The sequence below is a fragment of the Pleurodeles waltl genome, chromosome 1_1 (genome assembly GCF_031143425.1).
Source record: "Pleurodeles waltl isolate 20211129_DDA chromosome 1_1, aPleWal1.hap1.20221129, whole genome shotgun sequence".
Lineage (NCBI taxonomy): Eukaryota > Metazoa > Chordata > Amphibia > Caudata > Salamandridae > Pleurodeles > Pleurodeles waltl.
Genome location: NC_090436.1, coordinates 983,338,195 through 983,359,786, shown reverse-complemented (window position 1 = coordinate 983,359,786; position 21,592 = coordinate 983,338,195). Strand labels below are relative to the sequence as shown.

General features: G+C 45.5%; 1 protein-coding gene across 1 annotated transcript in view; it reads left to right on the top strand.

Annotated features, from left to right (window-relative positions):
• The window catches only part of LOC138290716 (ovochymase-2-like), a 559,559-nt gene that overhangs the window by 269,820 nt on the left and 268,147 nt on the right, over nucleotides 1–21,592 (top strand). The window contains exons 13-15 of the mRNA XM_069230265.1: nucleotides 6,660–6,760; nucleotides 12,386–12,660; nucleotides 16,644–16,807. Coding sequence (XP_069086366.1) covers nucleotides 6,660–6,760; nucleotides 12,386–12,660; nucleotides 16,644–16,807 — 540 coding nt within the window. The remainder of the gene's footprint in view (nucleotides 1–6,659; nucleotides 6,761–12,385; nucleotides 12,661–16,643; nucleotides 16,808–21,592) is intronic.

The window sequence follows — 21,592 nt, the reverse complement described above, 5'->3', positions numbered from 1 at the left end:
TCAGACAGACCACAGGCCCCTCAGATGGCTCATGCAGATGAGGGGTGAGAATCCAAAACTCTTGAGGTGGTCCATTTCCCTACAGGGGATGGACTTTACGGTGGAACATCGCCCAGGGGTTGACCACGCCAATGCTGATGGTCTCTCCAGATACTTCCGCCTTAGGGATGAGAGCTCCCAGGAGGTCGGGTAGCTCTCCCCACTTTCAGCTGGGGGGGACACATGTTAGACCTGACAGCCTTAGGGTAGTCACCCCTAACTTTGTGCCTGCCTCCCTCCACTTTTTGGACACTGTTTTTGCTGGCTTTTAGACTCTGCGCACTTTACCACTGCTAACCAGTGCTAAAGTGCATATGCTCTCTCCCCTAAAACATGGTAACCTGGAATCATAACTGATTGGACTATTAATTTACTTATAAGTCCCTAGTAATGTGCACTTTATGTGCATAGGGCCGGTAGATTAAATGCGACTAGTGGGCCTGCAGCACTGGTTGTGCCACCCACTTAAGTAGTCCCTTTTCCTTGTCTCAGGCCTGCCATTGCAGGGCCTGTGTGTGCAGTTTCACTGTCACCTCGCCTTGGCATTTAAAAGTACTTGCCAAGCCTAAACCTCCCCTTTCTCCACATATAAGTCACCTCTAATGTGTGCCTTAGGTAACCCCTAGAGCAGGGTGCTATGTGGGTGAAAGGCAGGACATGTACCTGTGTAGTTTACATGTCCTGGTAGTGTAAAACTTCTAAATTCGTTTTGCACTACTGTGAGGCCTGCTCCCTTCATAGGTTAACATTGGGGCTACCCTCATACAGTATTGAAGTGGTAGCTGCTGATCTGAAAGGAGTAGGAAGGTCATATTTAGTATGGCCAGAATGGTAATATAAAATCCTGCTGACTGGTGAAGTCGGATTTAATATTACTATTCTAGAAATGCCACTTTTAGAAAGTAAGCATTTCTTTGCACTTAAATCTTTCTGTGCCTTACAATCCACGTCTGGCTGGGCTTAGTTGACAGCTCCTTGTGCATTCACTCAGACACACCCCAAACACAGGGTACTCAGCCTCACTTGCATACATCTGCATTTTGAATGGGTCTTCCTGGGCTGGGAGGGTGGAGGGCCTGCTCTCACACAAAGGACTGCCACACCCCCTACTGGGACCCTGGCAGACAGGATTGAACTGAAAGGGGACCTGGTGCACTTCTTAGCCACTCTTTGAAGTCTCCCCCACTTCAAAGTCACATTTGGGTATAAAACAGGGCCTCTGCCCTACCTCATCAGACACTTGCTGGAGAAGAAACCTGAACCAGAAACTACATCCTGCCAAGAAGAACTGCCTGGCTGCTCAAAGGACTCACCTGTCTGCTTTCTACAAAGGACTGCTGCCTTGCTGTTGGCCTGCTGCCTTGCTGAACTCTTGTCTGGCTGTGAAAGTGCTCTCCAAGGGCTTGGATAGAGCTTGCCTCCTGTTCCCTGAAGTCTCAGGACCAAAAAGAAAATTTCGACGCACAGCTTGTTCCGCGGCGAGAAAAACGCCGCACACCGACGCTGATCGACGCGACGCCTTCGGGACAACCGGAACTTCGACGCACGGCTTCGCAAGGACAACGCTGCCCGACCTCTAAAGGAGAAATCGACGCAACGCCTGCCGTGAGATCGTAATTTCGATGCGCAGCCCCGCAGAACGACGCGCAGCCGGAAAACAAGCAGGAAAATCCACGCACAGACCCAGGACATCTGGTAATCCCCGCGATCCACAGAAAGCGACTGTCTGCGCGCCGGAAAACGACGCACGACTTCCCCGCGTGAAAAATAACGACGCAAGTCCGTGTGTGCTGGGGAGAAATCGAAGCACACACCCTTTTTCCACGCATCTCTTCTTTTGTGGCCCTCTGAGGAGATTTTCCACTCCAAACCAGGTACTTGTGCTTGAAAGAGACTTTGTTTACATTTTAAAGACTTAAGACACTTTATATCACTTTTCAGTGATATCTCTACAATTTCACATTGCAACTTTATTCTTTTTGACCTACAATTATCCTGATAAATATTATATATTTTTCTAAACACTGTGTGGTGTATTTTTGTGGTGCTATATGGTGGTATTGTATGATTTATTGCACAAATACTTTACACATTGCCTTCTAAGTTAAGCCTGACTGCTCGTGCCAAACTACCAGAGGGTGGGCACAGGATAATCTTGGATTGTGTGTGACTTACCCTGTCTAGAGTGAGGGCTTTTGCTTGGACAGGGGGTAACCTGACTGCCAACCAAAAACCCAATTTCTAACATTGGGGGTTTGCTTTTTTTTAAGTGGCCATTTCTTCCTTTCTTTTTGATTCCTGAAAGATGTCGATCACAGCAGGCATGACTCTAAAGCTGATTGTCCACAGCACAATTCATGGGAATGACCAGAGTTCACACCTGGATATCAGCCACAGTCATATGTGTATCAAAAGCCTCATCCCAGGTCCTCAGCCATTCTCCTTATGTTTCCCTTATCAGCCCTATCTCCCTTCCTGAGATGTGTTCAGACCCTTATCCTGTGATCTATCACTGAATCAAAGAGCAGTCTTTTGAAGTGCAAAGGGAGTCTCTTCCTTTCCCTCCAGTGCATCCCTACCAAGCTACCTACAGCACGCACACTCTGTCCTCCACACTGTTCAGCACTGAAGCTTTTCTATATCTAACCATTGTGTGCTCTTTACATATACACACTCTGCCAGCGCATACACTCAACATGTGCGCTGTGCACAACACTTCACCCTTCATGTATTTTACTTTACGCAAGCACACATACATTTAGCACATGCTTTTATTGCACACTCACTGCAAAGAACTACATCTCTCATGCAATGTATTCCTCTCAGGCATACATTCACTGAGTCTGTGTAATAATCATATAGGCACTGGACAGTACTACTCCATCCTTGTAGTGTACCCCTCCCAGACACCATACAACAAATGCAGGGTCACTACTGCTGCACTGTGCAGCATTTCTCATCTTACCTGATGTAGGCCAAGAGTGAACTTTTAAAAAAGGTGAGTGTGCCTGTGAACCTCCCTCTAGTGACACAGGAAAAGGAGGCCCTGCTTACCCTATACAAAGTATACGGCTACCACTTGTGCTTGTGCTGCACAGCTTCTGATGAAGAAGGGAGCCTTTCACCACTATGCGGGGGGTGCTTTGGGCCTGCCTCCCAGTCTAACAAGACCACAGTCCGTGAGACAGGCCTCTTTCATGGCACGCACACGATCCGTATTCACCCATGACAAAACATCAGCATTAGGGATCCAGACAACAGTACAGTTGGCACTCAGAGCAGGGGTACACTTCTGTCATCACGCAGAGAACGATTCTGTCCCAACAGCAGTGCAGAGCCATATTTGTTCAAATTACCTGCTGTCTCTATCAGCTCCTTCCCTGGTGCACAAACAGGTTGCTTAGTGCTGCACACAACATTTGTACCATCGTGCAGAGGTATATGTGAAGTCTAGCATAGGATTTATACGCATCAGTACAAAATCATGTGCCTAAACAAACTGAAATGTAATGTAATGTAATTCGAGATTTATAAAGCGCGTTCCTACTCAAAATACATCGAAGCGCTGAGAAGAAAGCACGTAGTAAAAAATAGACAGAGGATAAGAAAAATAACAGAAAAATAACAGAAGATAAGAAAAATACATTCCACAAATTGGATGTGTGCTCTACTATGTGAGCAACATATGATATGTTTGAATAAATAAAAAAGATGTTAGTGGCAGCTTCAATGAGGAATTATTTTATGGCGGGTAGCCCGCTCTGACTATCTTAGTAGGTCAGGCTTTGAGTCAAAAACTATGGGTATTTTTGGTGATCTGCCCATGTAATGCCTCCTTTGTGCTAAGTGGTGCAAAGTAATGTTTCGCTGAGAAATGGCACATTTTCAGGACAATATACCTTTTGCTCTGACATGTAAATGCCCTTCCAAGACGCTGCCCCTTTGCATCACTTCATTTGTGAAAAGTTTTAGTAAATATTCTCCTCAGTATTCTTGCACCATTGACTAGAATGCCCAATTGATTGCTAAACACACTCCACCATCATTACAAATCTGCCCTCTTTAGCTATCCTCTTTAGGCTGATGGCGCCATCAGACAACCACAACCTGGCATAGAAACTCAAGACTTTAAGGTGAATATAGCACAACGTATTCATTCTCCTATTCATCCACCTGTCCGTTTTACCTGCTGGTACATATACACTGCCACTACTATTTTCGTATGTACCAAGCAACTGAACGTATGTAAAGCATTCCTGGTAGAACTGCTGATGAAAATGAAATAAATCTGACAGCTGCAACGCAACACAGTATTCTAACAAGGAAAGGTACCTCAATGAGGGCCCAAACTTCACACGGTGTATACAGCAATGCCACACCACTGCTTGGCTGAAAAACGTACTATGATTGCTCTTGTATATGTGAGTAATGGTGACTTGCATCCTGACTGTGGGCCTAATTTGGGCTTTCAGGGTTCTTCTCAGTTGCAGTCATCACTCCAGAGACAGGGTCTGACTACAGATCACTAATTTTATACGACAAGTCACAGTGCATTAGAGGGGCCTAAGGGGGCAGTGGAAAGGGGGAGTAGAAATGTGGATTGGTAGGGGTACTAATTGAGAAAACACAACATTTGGTAAAATTACCAATATTTTTTAGAACTTTCAAAAGAGAGAGGGAGATGGCGTCCGTGCATTTTTATCTGAGTGTATGTAAAACTTCCTAGTGAAATCCAACAGACACCTCACCATACCCGACTGAAAGCACTTGTACCCAACTATTTATCAGAAAATTCCTTTATTAGGGGGTGTAACACCCCTCTAAAGTTACGCCCCTGGAAGAAAGGCTCTGTCCCCCTTCCGCTGGAACGTTATGCCCTTACCCCCTCCTTGGGGTCCCTCCACAGCACAGGCAAGTTCCTCATTGATCCTTTGCCCATCCATGGCTCAGTCCGTGGCCCTGCCCTAGGCAGAAACAGTGGCTAATGAGGCCACCTAGGACAGCTGTTGTACTACAGCTGGCTGCAAGAGGACACAATATGCCAACAAAAGGCCTCAACAAAAAGTTCATGCTGCTGGGGGGCAATATCAGTGCCCAAACAGCAGTGTTATTTTGTATGGGGGCAAGGCTCCAAAAATCCTTGCTCCATCGCGAGGTGCGGCAAGTAAGAGGGGTAGGAGTTGGGGAGAAGGGCTGGCAGGGCCGGCTTTAGCACTGGTGGTGTTCTGTGCAACAGCCTTTTTTGGTGCCCCACCCCCCTCGGATTCCCTCACTCCCATCCAGCAGATGTGCCCCTCATCTCTCCATAGCCCCCTTTCACATACATTCATTTGTTTTAAAGTGCTTACAAAGACCATCTTTGCTAATCCACTCAGCTAGCCATATAATGTATCATTTTGTTCTTTGCCGCAGGCATATTAAACCTCTGTGCTACTTTATGTCGAGCCAAAGCTGCCACCAGACAAAAATCCCATCTATCTCCCTAGCAGGAACATTGATATTTTAATTGCTTCCTTGAAGGCTGGATGCACAAGAAACTTTTCAGGAGGTGCTTTTAAACTGCAAGCTTCTAGATTTTTGCTAAAGACAGCGCCCCCCTGAGGTCAGCACCCGGTGTAGTAACACCGCTTGCACCGCGCTAAAGCCGACCCTGGGGGCTGGCAAGCTCGTCTCTGACCTTTTACGGGCAGCAGAACTTTCCAAAGCATCCTCTGTTTCTGGCCTCCCTGTGGCGCACGCTGACAGGCATAACTGAATCCTTCCTTGAGTTGGGGCTCAAAATGCAGGCTCAGCACATGCATCGCCCAGAAGAAGGGGGTACTGGCTCGCATAGTGCTAGTGCTTGAAATGGAAAAAATAGAAGTGCAGATACTCTGTACAAGAGTGCCTGCTTGTTTCTGAGAAGTGCCGGTACTCTCCAATTAAAAGTATTACGTTTTTCTTGAGAGGTGCGGGTACTCTCCAAATAAAAGTATTACGTTTTTCTTTAGAAGTGCGGTACTCTCCCTCCCAAAATAAAAAAGTGCCGGACAGTACCGGCCCATTTAAAGCACTGCACAGTGCTATGTGCTAAAGCTAAATGAACCACCACACACATAAATCCCTGCCCTATTACATTAAACGTGAGATCTCCAAAGAGAAACTTAACCCCAGTGCACCCGTCATAATTTAGCAGGATAACAAGATGAAGGTGAGAGGCAACTTTAGAGCCTGCCAGCCTTGGCGCTTGGCTGATGTACATTTCCCTTGCCCGGAGAGAGTGGGACAAACCTCGTATCACAGGTGGCATCGTATACATTTGGAAAACGTGCGAATGGCGAACACCAAAGCCTGTGGCCATTTTTTATCGATGTAAAATGACTAATTTTGAAGACCTCATGGGTGACATTTATTTTCTGAGTGTTATAGTTGTAGCACCCCAGTAGAAACAATTCAAAATATCTAGAAATCAGAATCATGCCAAACAATATGAGTAGTGCCTGAATAAAACACAGACAAAAGATCCTTGCCACTGGTGGACACTGTTTGATTTTCCTCAAAACCTGAGTTTATGCACATTTAGGTTGTCTCTAATTAATCAATCAATAACTTCTGATTCCATCCCTTTCTGCTGTTTTTAGGTCTGGCCAGCTTCCCGCAACGAGACAGTATTCTTTCACACCTGTGGCGGCACTCTCATCCACAAGAACTGGGTACTTACAGCCGCTCACTGCTTCATCAGGTACTCTATCAAAAAGTATCCTGCTCATCAGTGGTAGCAGATGCTAAAGTACCTTATTATCTCTGCTCAAGCTTTCCGTCATTGGCTATCAGCCTCTTTCTGATCACCAAAGAACAGACCAGTGATTGTCTACATTGCCACCTCATTGCTGGGCTTTTGCAGCTCTAACCTGTGATGCTAAGCTATAGCTAAATGAATACGCTTTGGCAAAGCCAATAAGCCTCACCTTTGAAAAGCTATAACCGATCTGTTGGCTTTGCCATGTTTGTTGCCAGTGCTGAACAGCATCAGCGGGGAGGGGAAAAGGGTTGCCATGGATAAACAAACCTCTTGTTTACTATCTAGTGTTAAATAAAATGCATATTAACTGAATATAAAATAAAATGTAAACAAATGGAGATAACCCCATAAGCCTGCATGGAGAGAGACTTTAAAGTTGTGTGAAGGGAAACCTAGGTTCACAGCTAAATAGATTATTTGAATGGCCATGAGCAAATGGGTATGTGTTGGGTGTGTGCTGTGTGCCATGATTGGCCAATGTTATTAACTAAGCTTGGTAATACTGCAGTAGGGTTCATCAAAGCAAGTACAATAAAAACAGTTCTGAGGGCCTCAGTTACAAGAATATGATGCATCGGCCCCAATGTGTTAGATTTCTTGCGCTGTCTTACGATCCCCTAACGATGACAAGGGGGCGCAGCTCCATGGTGCACGTTTTCACAGATGTGTCAGAAATTCTGACTCATCTATTGGCGCTAACCTCACAAATTACTGGACCAGCGTCAAAAAATGGAGCTTCTTCGGCAATGCAAGGAGACCCCATAGACAAAAGCCCACCATCAGTTTTATGCTTGCTCTGAGCAGGCAGTAAAATTCTGACGCAGTGAAGTCACAGAATGATGCAGTGAAACGTTGTAAATTTCACTGTGTCAGTTGTGCGTGGCATTTCCTGTGAGAATGCCTACCCTGCATACATTATACTTTGCACAGATGCAAGGGATGGCAGAGGCTGAAAGGGCCCTTGCCAGGAAAGACAAGCCCTTGAATGCAGTGTGAAAGCTCTGGACTCACCAGCGCTGCAGGTGGAGGCCAGCGGTGGCAGCAATTTTGACTGCAGTGTCAGGCACAATCCCTGCATGCCCACAGACTTGGTGCCTGGGTTCAAGAAAGGGGAGGACATACATCAGTGGTTGACTCTAGTCAGGGCAAGGGAGCTACACACCCAAGATAACACCAGCTCACCTCCTTGGTAGCTTGGCATGAGCAGTCAGGCTTATCCCAGAGGCAATGTGTAAAGCGTTTGCAAACACACACACTAGTGACACAATAAATAGACCACAAAGAAGACTCCACAACAGGTTATATGAAAAAACTGTATTGCATAAAGCATTAGACCAAAAATGACATAAATCAGCAGTACTCCGCTAAGCAAGCAGTTGTCAGATCATCACATAGGTTACTAGCATTGTGCCAAACAAGCAGTTGTCAGGTCACTGTTATCACCATAATAAATCCACATAGAATGAAGCATTCCCATATGGCATAAATCATACAAAATATTTCCCACCCTCCCTAGCACAGATTATCTAGACCCTGGGAATATGTGTGTCACCAAACAAGGCAGGAACAATATATCCCAGTACGTCAGGTCCTGAACTGCAGGGAAAGTTCTGAGGGTAAATGAAAACATATCCTGGGCATAGAGAACAAAACGGGAATCACCCCCTGGTCCCTCTTACAAGAGGATCACAGCGCAGCTGTGCTTTTTTTGCATGAAATGTGGTAATCCAGGCCCCCTCCATCTAAGACACCTCACAGATGGAGATTGCAGCTCCTCAGCACTTATTTTTAGGGGGTTTTTGGTAGGTCCCCTGGGCAGCTGGGTAGGCACAGGACCTCCGTTGAGGGTTGCCTCCCGTCCTGTCAACCATATCATTTCTTCAAAAAGAGACAAAGAGGGGCTTACCCTCCACAAACAAGGCCCCTGCGACGTCTGGTACTTCTGTTGTGGGAGCAAGGGGGAGAAAATAAGGGAGGCAGCACACCTTGAATGGAGATGACACCACTCCTCCTCTTAGTCAATCAAACAACCCTCAGCCGGACAGGGCCTCTGTCGAGGCTTACCTCCCGTCAGACGAGGAACAGCAGCACGCACGGCTTCCTGCGCCCTCTCCTGCGTCCTTGGAGACCACACCTCTCCTCCAACCATAATGCAGCCTGGCAGGGCGGGCCTTTTGGCTCAGACCACGGCGGTGATTCTATAAAATAAAGTGACGGCTTGTGCCCAGGGCATACTACTGGGTACGCGCTCATCCGTGCTGCATCCAAGGGCTCCCAGCGCCTCTCCTACATCAGGTAGGGGGGGCACAAACACAATTGCAAGGGTGCTTCCTTGCACCCAGGGCAGCAAAAAGAAAAGATGAAGCACTCTTCATGCGCTGTAATAAAAGTATTAGTGCGCATCTTCAAGCACTGTTGTCCATAGAGTGCTCTCCATGCACTCAACATGGGCAAGGGGCACAAAAAGCAACAGCAATGCAGGGGAGCAAGGGACATAACACCTAGCCCCTGGAGACACCTGTGGAGGCACAAGGCAGCAGGGCCCAGGCAAGCGGACCAACCCAAGGGTCCAGAAAAAAGCAGTGGCAGTCTCTCTAGTGACCTAGCAGGTCACAGGTCAGCACAACAGCAGAGTAGTCCCATAGTGGTTTCTGGTAAATCCCTCTAGCAGCATCTAGTGTCCAGTCACTCAGTGTCTGTCTAAACACATGGGCAACCACCCCTTGTACTTATACTCCAAAGGTGTTTGATCTAAGGCTGTAATTCAAAGGAACTTTAGAAGTGCACAACACCCCCTTTCAGCCTCAGTCCTGGCTCTAGACATCAGTAGGTGGTAATCAGTCCATTGTGTGAGGGCAAGACACAGCCTTTTCACATGTAAGGTGTGAACAACACTCTCCCTTCCCAGTCCAGAAAGATTATCAGTATGCAGATGCCGCCTCTGTCACACCCAGCCTCTCCTGTGTGATGGCTCTCTGGAAAGTATGTACCAAGTGGAGCTGTCACTCTACCCCAGACATGGATTGGAGTCAGGCTGCAAAAGCACTAGAGTTATAAGCACAGAGAAATGCCCACTTTCTAAAAGTGGTTCTTCTACAATGGTAACAAAACTTCCACTTACACACATAGGCATGAATTTGCACCTCCATTCCAAACCTACTAAACATGCCTATGTTATTCCTCATAGATCAGAAGATACCACATAGAGATATGTCAGTGCATTTCCAATGCAATCCTATGAAAGGAGCAGCACTCACAGTAGTGAGAAATTAAGTAAGCTGTTTGTCACTGCTAGGACATGTCACACAACAAGGCAGATGACCTATCTTTTACCTACACAGCACCCTTAGGGGTGACATATGTCGTAAAAATGGAGTTCCAGTCCTGGCAAGTAAATGTAGATGCCAGGACCACGTGGCAGCAAACTGTGCACACAGTCTCTGCAGTGGCAAACCTGAGATAGGTTTTGAAAGGTTACTTCAGTGGGTTGCGCATGCAGCGCTGCAGGCCCACTAGTATCATTTAATTTACATGCCCTGGGTATGAGGGATACCACTGTACAAGGGATTTACAGGTAAATTAAATAAGCCAATACCACGTTAGAAGGGAGAGCACGTGGACTTTAGCACTCCATCAGCAGTGATAAAGTGCCCAGAGTCCTACATCCAACATAAAGAGGTCAGGAAAATAGGAGGAGGAAGGCAAAAGTTTGGGGATGACCCTGCAAAAAGGGCCAGGTCCAACAGCCGGACAAGGCCTTTTGTTCTACTGAGTATTTCCCCAGTGGGCTGGAGCCCTTGGAGGCCAGTCTTCAATGCCCAGGGCCACTCATGGAGCCTCTATCACTCTCCCTAGCTCCCCGAGGTTAACTGCAACAGGCACGGAGGCTTCAAGACACAGAGAAAAAGAAGGGGAAGTTAGAGAGAAAGTGATCAGAGAGGAAGAAGAGCGAGAAAAGAGGACAGACAGCGAATTAATGTATAGAAAGAGAGAGCTCGCACAAGGAGATGAAAGAAGCAGGGCTAGTTTCAAAATGTTTGCCAGGGCTGCTTTTTGATTCCTGAGTCGGGCCCTGACTTTAATCAATCTGTGCAACCTCTAAGCAAGTGTCGCCAAGGGGACCATATTACATTAAGATGACTAATTGTCTCTGTTTGTAGCAGGCATGCCTTCATCACTCTTCCCGGAGCAGAAGTAGACCATGAACCAGATCATAAAGGAGAAATTACTGTTCTCCGTGCATGCATAGGGTGACCATGAATCCTGGATTTGCCAGGATAGTCCTGGTTTTGCACCAGCTGCACCAGCAGATTTCAGGAAAGTTAGCTCATGTCCTGATTTTGAAAGAGGTTTTGTTTTCCTTAGCAGAGACACTTAGCATAAGTTATCAGAAAGCAATTTAATTAACATGAATTGCACTGGCTTTAAAAAATTGCAGTTTTGGAGTATTTTTTGTAATATTTTGCTGATGAGCGCTGTCATTCTGTGCGATCGGTTGAAGTAACATGGTAGTCCCTCTTCTATTTTTGTGAAATGTCCCAGTTTTTGGCATTAAAATTCTGGTCAGCCTGTGCAAACTAGCAGCTGCACTAGGGCCAGCGCAACACTGAAAGATGGAGCAAACATTCATAATCAATGCTCTTTCTTTCACTGCGCCATGAACCCCTCCAAAGGTGGATGCAGCGGCTGACTGCACCCATCTGCAGGGATGGTCCTTTACATGCATGCAATCTCTTTAAGGGTGCCCCAGGGGAATGCGTTCGTCGTGCACCATGCATTAAGAAGCAAATGGCTTGTGCACTATTTCCCCCTTTTCAGTGCACACTTTGGAGATTCGTCCTGGGCTCTGGAAAACGTGTTCCTCAGTTGCAAGAGCAACGCATTCAGTGAAATAAGGGAACCCAACCTCCAGATGATGCCGCCACAAGATGTCCGCACACACTGTCCTTCTTATAGAAGAGACCAGGCAGACCTCTGCCATTTCTTTTGGAATACCAAAGTGCCGAAGGGCAGGGAAATGGGTGCAATTGGCCTTTGTTCTTCCATAGCCGTTGCATGATATTGCCCCAGAGCGAGTGCTGCATTTTCTGATGCACTGTGAGACACTTTATATGGTTTGTAATTTTTGTTTATCTGAGTCGTCCGCGTGCAAAAATGTCTCCGTTTTTTTTGCACTTCTCACAGACGTTGCTTTTTTCGTGCGTGTCAAACGTGATTCGCAAAATGGCTTAGCAGCAGCATATTTTTACAAAAGGATTGGCTATGCAAACAGTCACTAGGACTGTGCTGCGCATTTATTTTTTGTCTTTCCACTATCTGTATGCATTGCGATAGCGATCGAATACTTTATATTTCCAGACACAGCCTTAGAGAATGCAAAGTTTTTCGCTTCTCGGACGTCAACTCTCATCAAAAAGCAAGAAAAATAGCACTATGCTTAATATAAAATTCACTCTTTGCTCACATTGTTAATATTCACATCATTTAGTGATTTCTACGAATGAAAAAATAATTAAATCACTAAATGTCTAAATTGTGCAATGTTTGCCCTGATTTCATTCTTAGTTACGCTGATGAGTTGCACCGCTGGCAGATGTGCTTGGGAAAGCACAACCTCACGTTCCAGGAACCCACTCAGCAGTGTTTTAAAGTCAAGGGCATTTACCGGCACGAGAAGTTTGCGTACCCGGAGATACCTACCGTGGAGTATGACATTGCTCTGGTCAGGCTGGATGGAGAAGTGACAAGAAACGACTACATCAACTTCGCTTGCCTGCCGCCTAGTGGCGAGGTCTTGCATAACACCAGCTGCTATGCCACAGGATGGGGTGATGAAACAGGTATGCATGCACTGCATCATCAGAGGGCGTGTTAATTAGGAGTTCTGAAGGTGATCCAATTAGGCTATATAGCCATGTTGTCATATTTCCATCCACTTGCCAATACACAATACAGCTTACAAATACACATTAGTTCACTTGCCAATACACAGTAACTTGCACAAAAGACATTTGGGCAAAGATTTCTGAAATGTAACATGAATTTCACTGTATAACATTTCTGATGAAATGTTGATTGTGCAAGGGGTAGCCTCCTGTTGTAAAATTAAATTGTATGTGTTTCTGTGCCTGAGCATTTTGGCGACGCTTGGCTGCACCAAGGCCCAAATTTATACTTTTTGACGCAAACCAGCGTTAGCGCAAGTTTAAGTAAAAAAGTATAGCGCCGGCTAGCACCATTCCAGGACGCCAGCCCGGGGTCCATATTTAAGGAATGGCACAATCCAGCACTAAGGCCCAGTTAGTGTCAAAATACATGACGCTAACGGGGTAGGGGAGTCGTAGGGAAGACTGGAGGTTGTGCGGGAAAGAATGGTGCTAGTCAGGTCAGAGTAAAAAAAATGACGCTAACCTGACAAGCATCATTTTTTTGACGCACAACCCAATGGACATGACTCCCGTCTTAATAAAGACAGGAGTCATTGCCCCCAGCCCAATGGCCATGCCCAGGGGACTTAGGTCCCCTGGGTAAGGCCACTGGGCACAGTGCCATGTAGGGGGGGGCAAGTTAGGTCCCCCTAGGGCACTCAATTTTTTTTTTTTTAAACTTACCTGTACTCACCTGGAATGGGTCCCCTCATCCTTAGGTGTCCTCCAGGTGTGGGTGTGGGTGGGTGGGGAGTCCCTGGAAGCAGGGAAGGGCACCTGTTGGCTGTTTCCATGGTCTCTGACCATGGAAAAAGGCCCACAGGTCCCCTAACGCCTGCCCTGACCCAGGCGTTAAATAATGGTGCTAAGGAGGCTTAGTGCCATTATTTAAGTCCCTCCTCCTCCCGTGCATGATTTTTGCACGAGAGGATAAATAAGGCGCTAGGGCCTTTGAGTCATTTTTTGCCCCGGAATGCCTACCTTGCATCCAGTTGACACAAGGTAGTTTTCCGCAGGCAGAAAATGATTTTAATTCCAATATTTTGGTGCTAGACATGTCTAGCGCCAAAATATAAATATGGAGTTACGTTTGCACTGGATATGCGTACAAAAATAACTCAAATCTGGTGCAAACAGAGTATAATTATGCCCCCAAGGCTCTTATTTATACTTTTTATGCACTACATTTGCGTCATTTTGTGACGTAAAAGCTGCGTATACTTACAAAATACAATGATATATTGTAAGTTTGCACCGCTTTTGCATCACAAAATGTACTTCATTTTGTGATCTTTACAGCTCCTCGTGATTTGATATGACCTCAAGAAGAAGCAGGTTCTCCTAATCATTTCTGTTGAACAGATGGCACGAGTTACCTGCCCCTCTGGAAATGGTGAAGGTTAAGCGTGTTAGTGCGCTCAACCCAAAGCAGCACATATGCAAGCATTGTGCCTCCATTTTGAAATGTGACTGAGCTGTAAAAAAGGAAACCAGTTCTTAGTTTATTTAAAAAAAGAACTCCCAGGACCCACGATAATTCGCAAGAGGCCACCACAGCTTACACCACCCACTGTCCCTGCCAGTGCTCCCAAATATCAGTAATAACGCTGCCTATTTACCATCACACTCCTGCAAATGTGACAGTTTAGAATACTCCAGGTCATCCACAGCTTTATTAATGGCAGTGGCCCACTGATTATACGTTTTAATGTATATTAAATTGCTAAACACTCCGTAGAAGTGCGCTGCTTAAAAATAAGCAGACATCTCCACCATGTGGCAGACATAAATATGTGCCAGTATGAAGAACTAAGGGCCATATGTACAAACACTTTTTCCCATAGACACAGAATGGGTAAAAACCTTTGCTACATCTGGCCCTAAGTGTTGGGGCCGAGTCCCACAAACACCTGCACAAACTAAGCATTTTCCTTTGTCACATAAAGAAGGACACTCACTTTCATTCAGATAGGGTACTAACAACAATAAAGTTTATTGAAGCGTGCAAAGAAATAACATTTCTTGATATGAACTACAGAGCTCACAGCCAGGAACAGAGAGAGCGATCATCTCTGCTCACTTTTTCTGATTTATGCTGTCTGCACTTCGTACATTAATTCAGAGTAATTCTGAGTTCTATAGACACTTCAAATGCGTAGAGCAGACCTCGTCTCTGCACGGAGTATGAGCACCCATCCACAATACAGCCCCTGATGGCACCTGGCCCTTGCAATAATTTCCGTTATGTAAACATTTACTGCAGCTGAGAAGTTTTGTGCCCTACAATGTTTAAGGTACCCTCTGCTTGACATCCAACATAGAGACCTCACAAAATATGCAAGTCAGACATGCTCTAAATGTACATTTTATTCCTATTTTGAAGCATACAACTTCAACCAGGATGACACCAGAAGTGACTTTCTATATATCCAAGTCAGTCTTCTACCTGGTTAATCATGTAACGGTGGAAAAAGCGAACTGCCATACCGTGTTACCTGGGATTCCAATGAGCAGATGATTGTGTTGTGTGGAATGTAGCATTGAGTCACTGTGGTGGTGTCTATTGCGCTAAAGTAACATATGACAAGGGTTAACACTGACAGTATGGTTTAGTGATCTGAACACAGCTACTGACAATTGCTGTGTTACTGATGTTGTGTCTTTCAATTCCAGCAAGGCAGGCTTATCCTTCCACCCTTCCAAAGTTGGCAAATTGTATGCTATAAATTTAGCAAAAATAGCATCTATTACTTTCAGTGCTGACAAATGACATATGTGCATTATATAGTTATTATTGTCTGTTAAAAAAAAAAAAAAAAAGAGCTCGAGACATGTCCCGTTTTTTTAGAACTGTGCAGTTACCTAGGTCTAATAATAGCTACACTGTATGCACTTGCTGAAAGTCTTAAAGCACTTTATTGCTCAGATCACATGAGGCAGGTACCGATCCAAGATTTGCACTAAGGTGTTTCCAGCCCTCACCCAAGCCCTAATTTAAATCAACATACTATTTTCTTAAATCTCTACATACAAGATGTTTACTAATTGAGGTTGGCAATTTATTCATTTGCTTCCAATGCCAAAGTTGAAATGGTAGCATTATCTACACATGCTTCCAATAGTAGACCCATGATTTGTTGTCAGCAGTGGCCAGTATTCTGAAAGAGTACTGGTATGCAACCATAAAGAGATGCTGGATTCTGACTGAGTCCCAGAAAGCTGTCAAATGTTGCAGATTGCCAGTAGTGTCTTGAATGCAGATATTCGTACTTGACCCCCTCAACAAAAAAAAACCACACATACACTCACCATCTCTTGCTTTCTCTTCCCTGCTCCCCTTCCCCACCTCACACCATCCCCTGGGAGTCAACGATGGCTGCTGACCTTGACGTTCACCTATCATCCCTCTAGATTTGAAATATTTTCTTTTAGCATCAGGCCTACAGGTACGCTAGGAAGATATGGCAAAAAAACAGGGTTATATTAGAAATGGGATGGGTCACTGGCTTTACATAAGGGCTTAGTGCATGTTGCAGCTGTTGTAGAACAGTTCCCAGGCTACTGAATTCCATAAAGGAGGAACTGTTGATATCTCGCTGTAAGAATATAACAATTGTTCTTGTCACTATAAACTTCCACTCAACGTGTCACACAAAAGGCACTGAAATGTCACACATAAGTGCACTGAAAACATGGAAATGTCACATAGACATAAAAGCAAACTGAAATCTTGGCAGCTATGTCTCGGTCTAGTGTTAAGTTCTCTTCTGCATAACTATAGATAATTTTTAATTAAAACAGGTTTATTACATGTATATTAATAACCTTTAATTTCAATAATTTTCAAAATATGCAAAGTAAAATTCAATGTTTCTTCCTTCTCATTTTCCATCCAGGGAACTCTGTTGCTCCAAAAGTAGCTGAAGCTTTGAATCAAGTGCCTTTGCCTGTCATAGAATACACAACCTGTAAAAGAGTTGATTATTGGTGGTTCCAAGTGAAAGACTCCATGATTTGTGCTGGCTACGAGGAACCAGAAGAGCTGAGATCAGTTTGCCAGGTTAGGTTTGTCTTGCTATACCTTCATATTCGTGTAATGTTATGTTTCTCATTTAATATTATTGTTAAAGACATACATTGTATTGGTCTGCCGCTTTTTAGTGTGACAGCGCCATTGCACATGAAGCTATGTAGAGACCAGTCCATACTGGGTGCGCTAAAAAAAGGAATCACTTGTCTCCTCCTGGGCGTCAGGGACTGACTGGGACAAAAAATATTCCCAACCACCAAATTAAAAGTGCCCCCCATTATTGAATCAGATGGTTTAAAAATGGCCCACATTTGTAAATAATAGCAGTTTTGAACTAGTATAGACAAGCTACACCCATGCTACATGGGTGTTTTGCAAAGTGTGAGAGACTGCATGCATGAATGCTTGCTGAAGGCAATGTTTGTAGTTAAATTAGGAAACTCAACAGTAAAAAAAACGGCCCGGCAGACCATAAAATAGGCCCAGAAACATCAAAAAAAAACAGCCCATATACTGACCTCTCACAACCTTTTAAGCACTGCCAAATTTTCTTATTGGTCATCCAACTCTGGTAGGGCTTGGATTTCTTGTGAGGAAATGGAAGCATAAAGTAATCTAGTTTTATTGTGAGCATAATCTGCCAGGGTGTCATTTCTGGCTCGGATCCCAACTGTGACATGTTGTGACGTGGAGGTCAATGCAGCTTTATTAAAATGAGGAAATGTAGTGCTATTTTTAAAAATAGCTGTTTTAATTTGAAAAGTATCTCAGCATAAGAGGAGATCTTAGGATAAATTATATAAAATACATTATGGGTCCAAAATACATACAAGCGTTTGTGTTTGGACATATTATCGAGGAGAAAATACTGTGTTGACAAAACATTGGGTCAAGAATTTCAAGGACAAAAAATATTGTGAATGTAAGTTTCTGTGCAAAAGTAAAGTATTACTATACTTAACTCCACATATACGTACCTTGACGATATACATATCTTCAATGCACATAAATTTGGAATTAAGATTAGTAAATGTATACTTACCTATTTGCACTTACCTTCTCGATATATTGGTCCTCAATATTTTTGGCACAATATTTCTGAAATCAATATTTTATCAGACATTCTAAGGGTGCTAGCTTCTGATACGCCTACCCGGTGGATGTTTCTACTTCCTTTGTGGTGACAAACGACTCTCAAGAGTGGGACATCTCCAACTAGCAGGAAATAAGTGTGTCTCAATTGTGAAGGGCTTTGATGTCAATGGTATCCGCCCATAACACCACTAACAAGAAACAAGAAAATACAGACCAGGATCATGTTGCTTACAGCGTCAGGGTGACACCTACCTAATGCTTGACAAGCATTCAGCTGAATTGTGGTATTGTACGACATGCAAGTCCTTCAGAGACTTGCAGACATGGTAGGAGGACACAAGGAGCCTCTGCTACCCAATGGATACCGAGTTCCACAGATTTCAGGGCACAGACACAGGATCGACATTCTTCAAGTGCAGATATTTCTGCTTTACAAGCATGAGCAGGCATACCTCATTTTGTGCTTCACTGCCCTCTACACAAATTCCGTTCATAAAACAGGATGTGGATGGACATGAAAGAAGATTAGCATGGTGAACGGTAGGGGGTGTAAAAGGAGAGAACGTGGAAATAGGTGTTCTACAACCATCATAAAGTGATCTGTAATTTACTCATGTAACCGACTTTTGGCTATTGGCAGACCAGTAAGTGAGGTTAACAGAGTAAGGAAGTGTAGGAGGCTGGCCTGGCTTGTAGTGGGTACCAAGGGGTACTTACACTCTGTGCCAGGTCCAGTTATCCCTTATTAGTGTAGAAGAGGTGTTTCTAGCAGCTTAGGCTGATAGAAGGTAGCAATAGCAGAGCAGCTTAGGCTGAACTAGGAGACATGCAAAGCTCCTACTATACCACTGGTGTCATATACACAATATCATAAGAAAACACAATACACAGATATACTAAAAATAAAGGTACTTTTTTTTTATGACAATATGCCAAAAGTATCTCAGTGAGTACCCTCAGTATGAGGATGCCAAATATACACAAGATAAATGTACACAATACCAAAAATATGCAGTAATAGCAAAAGGAAGAAATGCAAGCAGTGTAAAGTTACAATAGATTGCAATAGGAGCACATAGGTATAGGGGCAACACAAACCATATACTCCAAAAGTGGAATGCGAACCACGAATGGACCCCAAACCTATGTGAGCTTGTAGAGGGTCGTTGGGACTGTAAGAAAACAGTGAGGGTTAGAAAAATAGCCCACCCCAAGACCCTGAAAAGTAGGTGTAAAGTGCACCTATATTCCCCAGAGAGCGCAGAAGTCGTGATAGGGGAATTCTGCAAGGAAGACCAACACCAGCAATGCAACGACAGTGGATTTCCGGACCTGAGTACCTGTGAAACAAGGGGACCACGTCCAAGAGTCGCGACAATGTCGAGAGAGGGCAGATGCCCAGGAAATGCCAGCTGAGGGTGCAAAGAAGCTGCCACCGGATGGTAGAAGCTGTGGATTCTGTAAGAACGAAGAGGACTAGGAACTTCCCCTTTGGAGGATGGATGTCCCACGTCGTGAAGAAGCTTGCAGAGGTGTTCCCACGCAGAAAGACTGCAAACAAGCCTTGCTAGCTGCAAGGGTCGCGGTTAGGGTTTTTGGATGCTGCTGTGGCCCAGGAGGGACCAGGATGTCGCCACTTGGATGAGGAGACAGAGGGGGCGCCCAACTAGTCAGGGAGCCCTCACAGAAGCAGGCAGCACCCGCAGAAGTACCGGAACAGGCACTTGGAAGAGGAGTGAACCGGAGTCCACCTGAAGTCAGAAAAGGGAGTTCCACAACGCCAGAGGACAACTCAGAAGGTTGTGCACTGCAGGTTAGAGTGTCGGGGACCCAGGCTTGGCTGTGCACAAAGGAAATCCTGTAAGAGTGCACAGGAGCTGGAGCAGCTGCAAATCACGCGGTACCCAGTAATACAATCTAGCTTGGGAAAGGAAAGGACTTACCTACACCAAACTTGGACTGAAGAGTCACTGGACTGTGGGAGTCTCTTGGACAGAGTTGCTGAGTTCCAGGGACCACGCTCGTCGTGCTGAGAGGGGACCCAGAGGACCGGTGATGCAGTCTTTTGTTGCCTGCGGTTGCAAGGGGAAGGAGGCAGGCTACCACCAGAACATGCACCACCAGGAAACAGGCTAGAAAGCCGGCAGGATGAAGCAATACAAGGTTGCAGTAGTCGTCTTGGCTACTTTGTTGCGGTTTTGCAGGCATTCTGAGCAGTCAGCGGTCGATCCTTTGGCAGAAGGTGAAGAGAGAAGTGCAGAGGAACTCTGGTGAGCTCGTGCATTCAGTATCTGAAGAATTCCCCAAAGCAGAGACCCTAAATAGCCAGAAAAGGAGGTTTGGCTACCTAGGAAGGAGGATAGGGTAGTAACACAGGTAAGAGCCTATCAGAAGGAGTCTCTGACATCACCTGCTGGCCCTGGCCACTCAGAGCAGTCCAGTGTGCCAGCACACCTCTGAATCCAAGATGGCAGAGGTCTGGGGCACGCTGGAGGAGCTCTAGGCACCTCCCCTGGGAGGTGCAGGTCAGGGGAGTGGTCACTCCCCTTTCCTTTGTCCAGTTTCACGCCAGAGCAGGGCTGGGGGATCCCTGAACCGGTGTAGACTGGCTTATGCAGAGATGGGCACCATCTGTGCCCATCAAAGCATTTCCAGAGGCTGGGGGAGGCTACTCCTCCCCAGCCCTGACACCTATTTCCGAAGGGAGAGGGTGTAACACCCTCTCTCTGAGGAAGTCCTTTGTTCTGCCTTCCTGGGCAAGGCCTGGCTGGACCCCAGGAGGGCAGAAACCTGTCTGAGGGGTTGGCAGCAGCAGCAGCTGCAGTGAAACCCTGGGAAAGGCAGTTTGGCAGTACCCAGGTTCTGTGCTAGAGACCCGGGGGATCATGGAATTGTCCCCCCAATGCCAAAATGGCATTGGGGGGACAATTCCATGATCCTAGACATATTACATGGCCATGTTCGGAGTTACCATTGTGACGCTGTACATAGGTAGAGACCTATGTACAGTGCACGCCTGTAATGGTGTCACCACATTCACAAATTCCGGGGAATTTGCCCTGAACGATGTGGGGGCACCTTGGCTAGTGCCAGGGTGCCCACACACTCAGTAACTTTGCACCCAACCTTCACCAGGTGAAGGTTAGACATATAGGTGGCTTATAAGTTACTTAAGTGCAGTGGTAAATGGCTGTGAAATAACGTGGATGTTATTTCACTCAGGCTGCACTGGCAGGCCTGTGTAAGAATTGTCAGATCTCCCTATGGGTGGCAAAAGAAATGCTGCAGCCTATAGGGATCTCCTGGAACCCCAATACCCTGGGTACCTCAGTACCATATACTAGGGAATTATAAGGGTGTTCCAGTATGCCAATGTGAATTGGTGAAATTGGTCACTAGCCTGTTAGTGACAATTTAGAAAGCAGAGAGAGCATAACCACTGAGGTTCTGGTTAGCAGAGCCTCAGTGAGACAGTTAGTCATCACACAGGGAACACATACAGGGCACACTTATGAGCACTGGGGCCCTGGCTGGCAGGGTCCCAGTGACACATACACTAAAACAACATATATACAGTGAAATATGGGGGTAACATGCCAGGCAAGATGGTACTTTCCTACAGGAAGTCAGTGCAAATTTTAGGCAAACATGTTGAAAACTTCATGGCCAAACCAGCAAGTGATGCTGCATCCACAAATAAGAGTGGTGTTGCACAAGGCA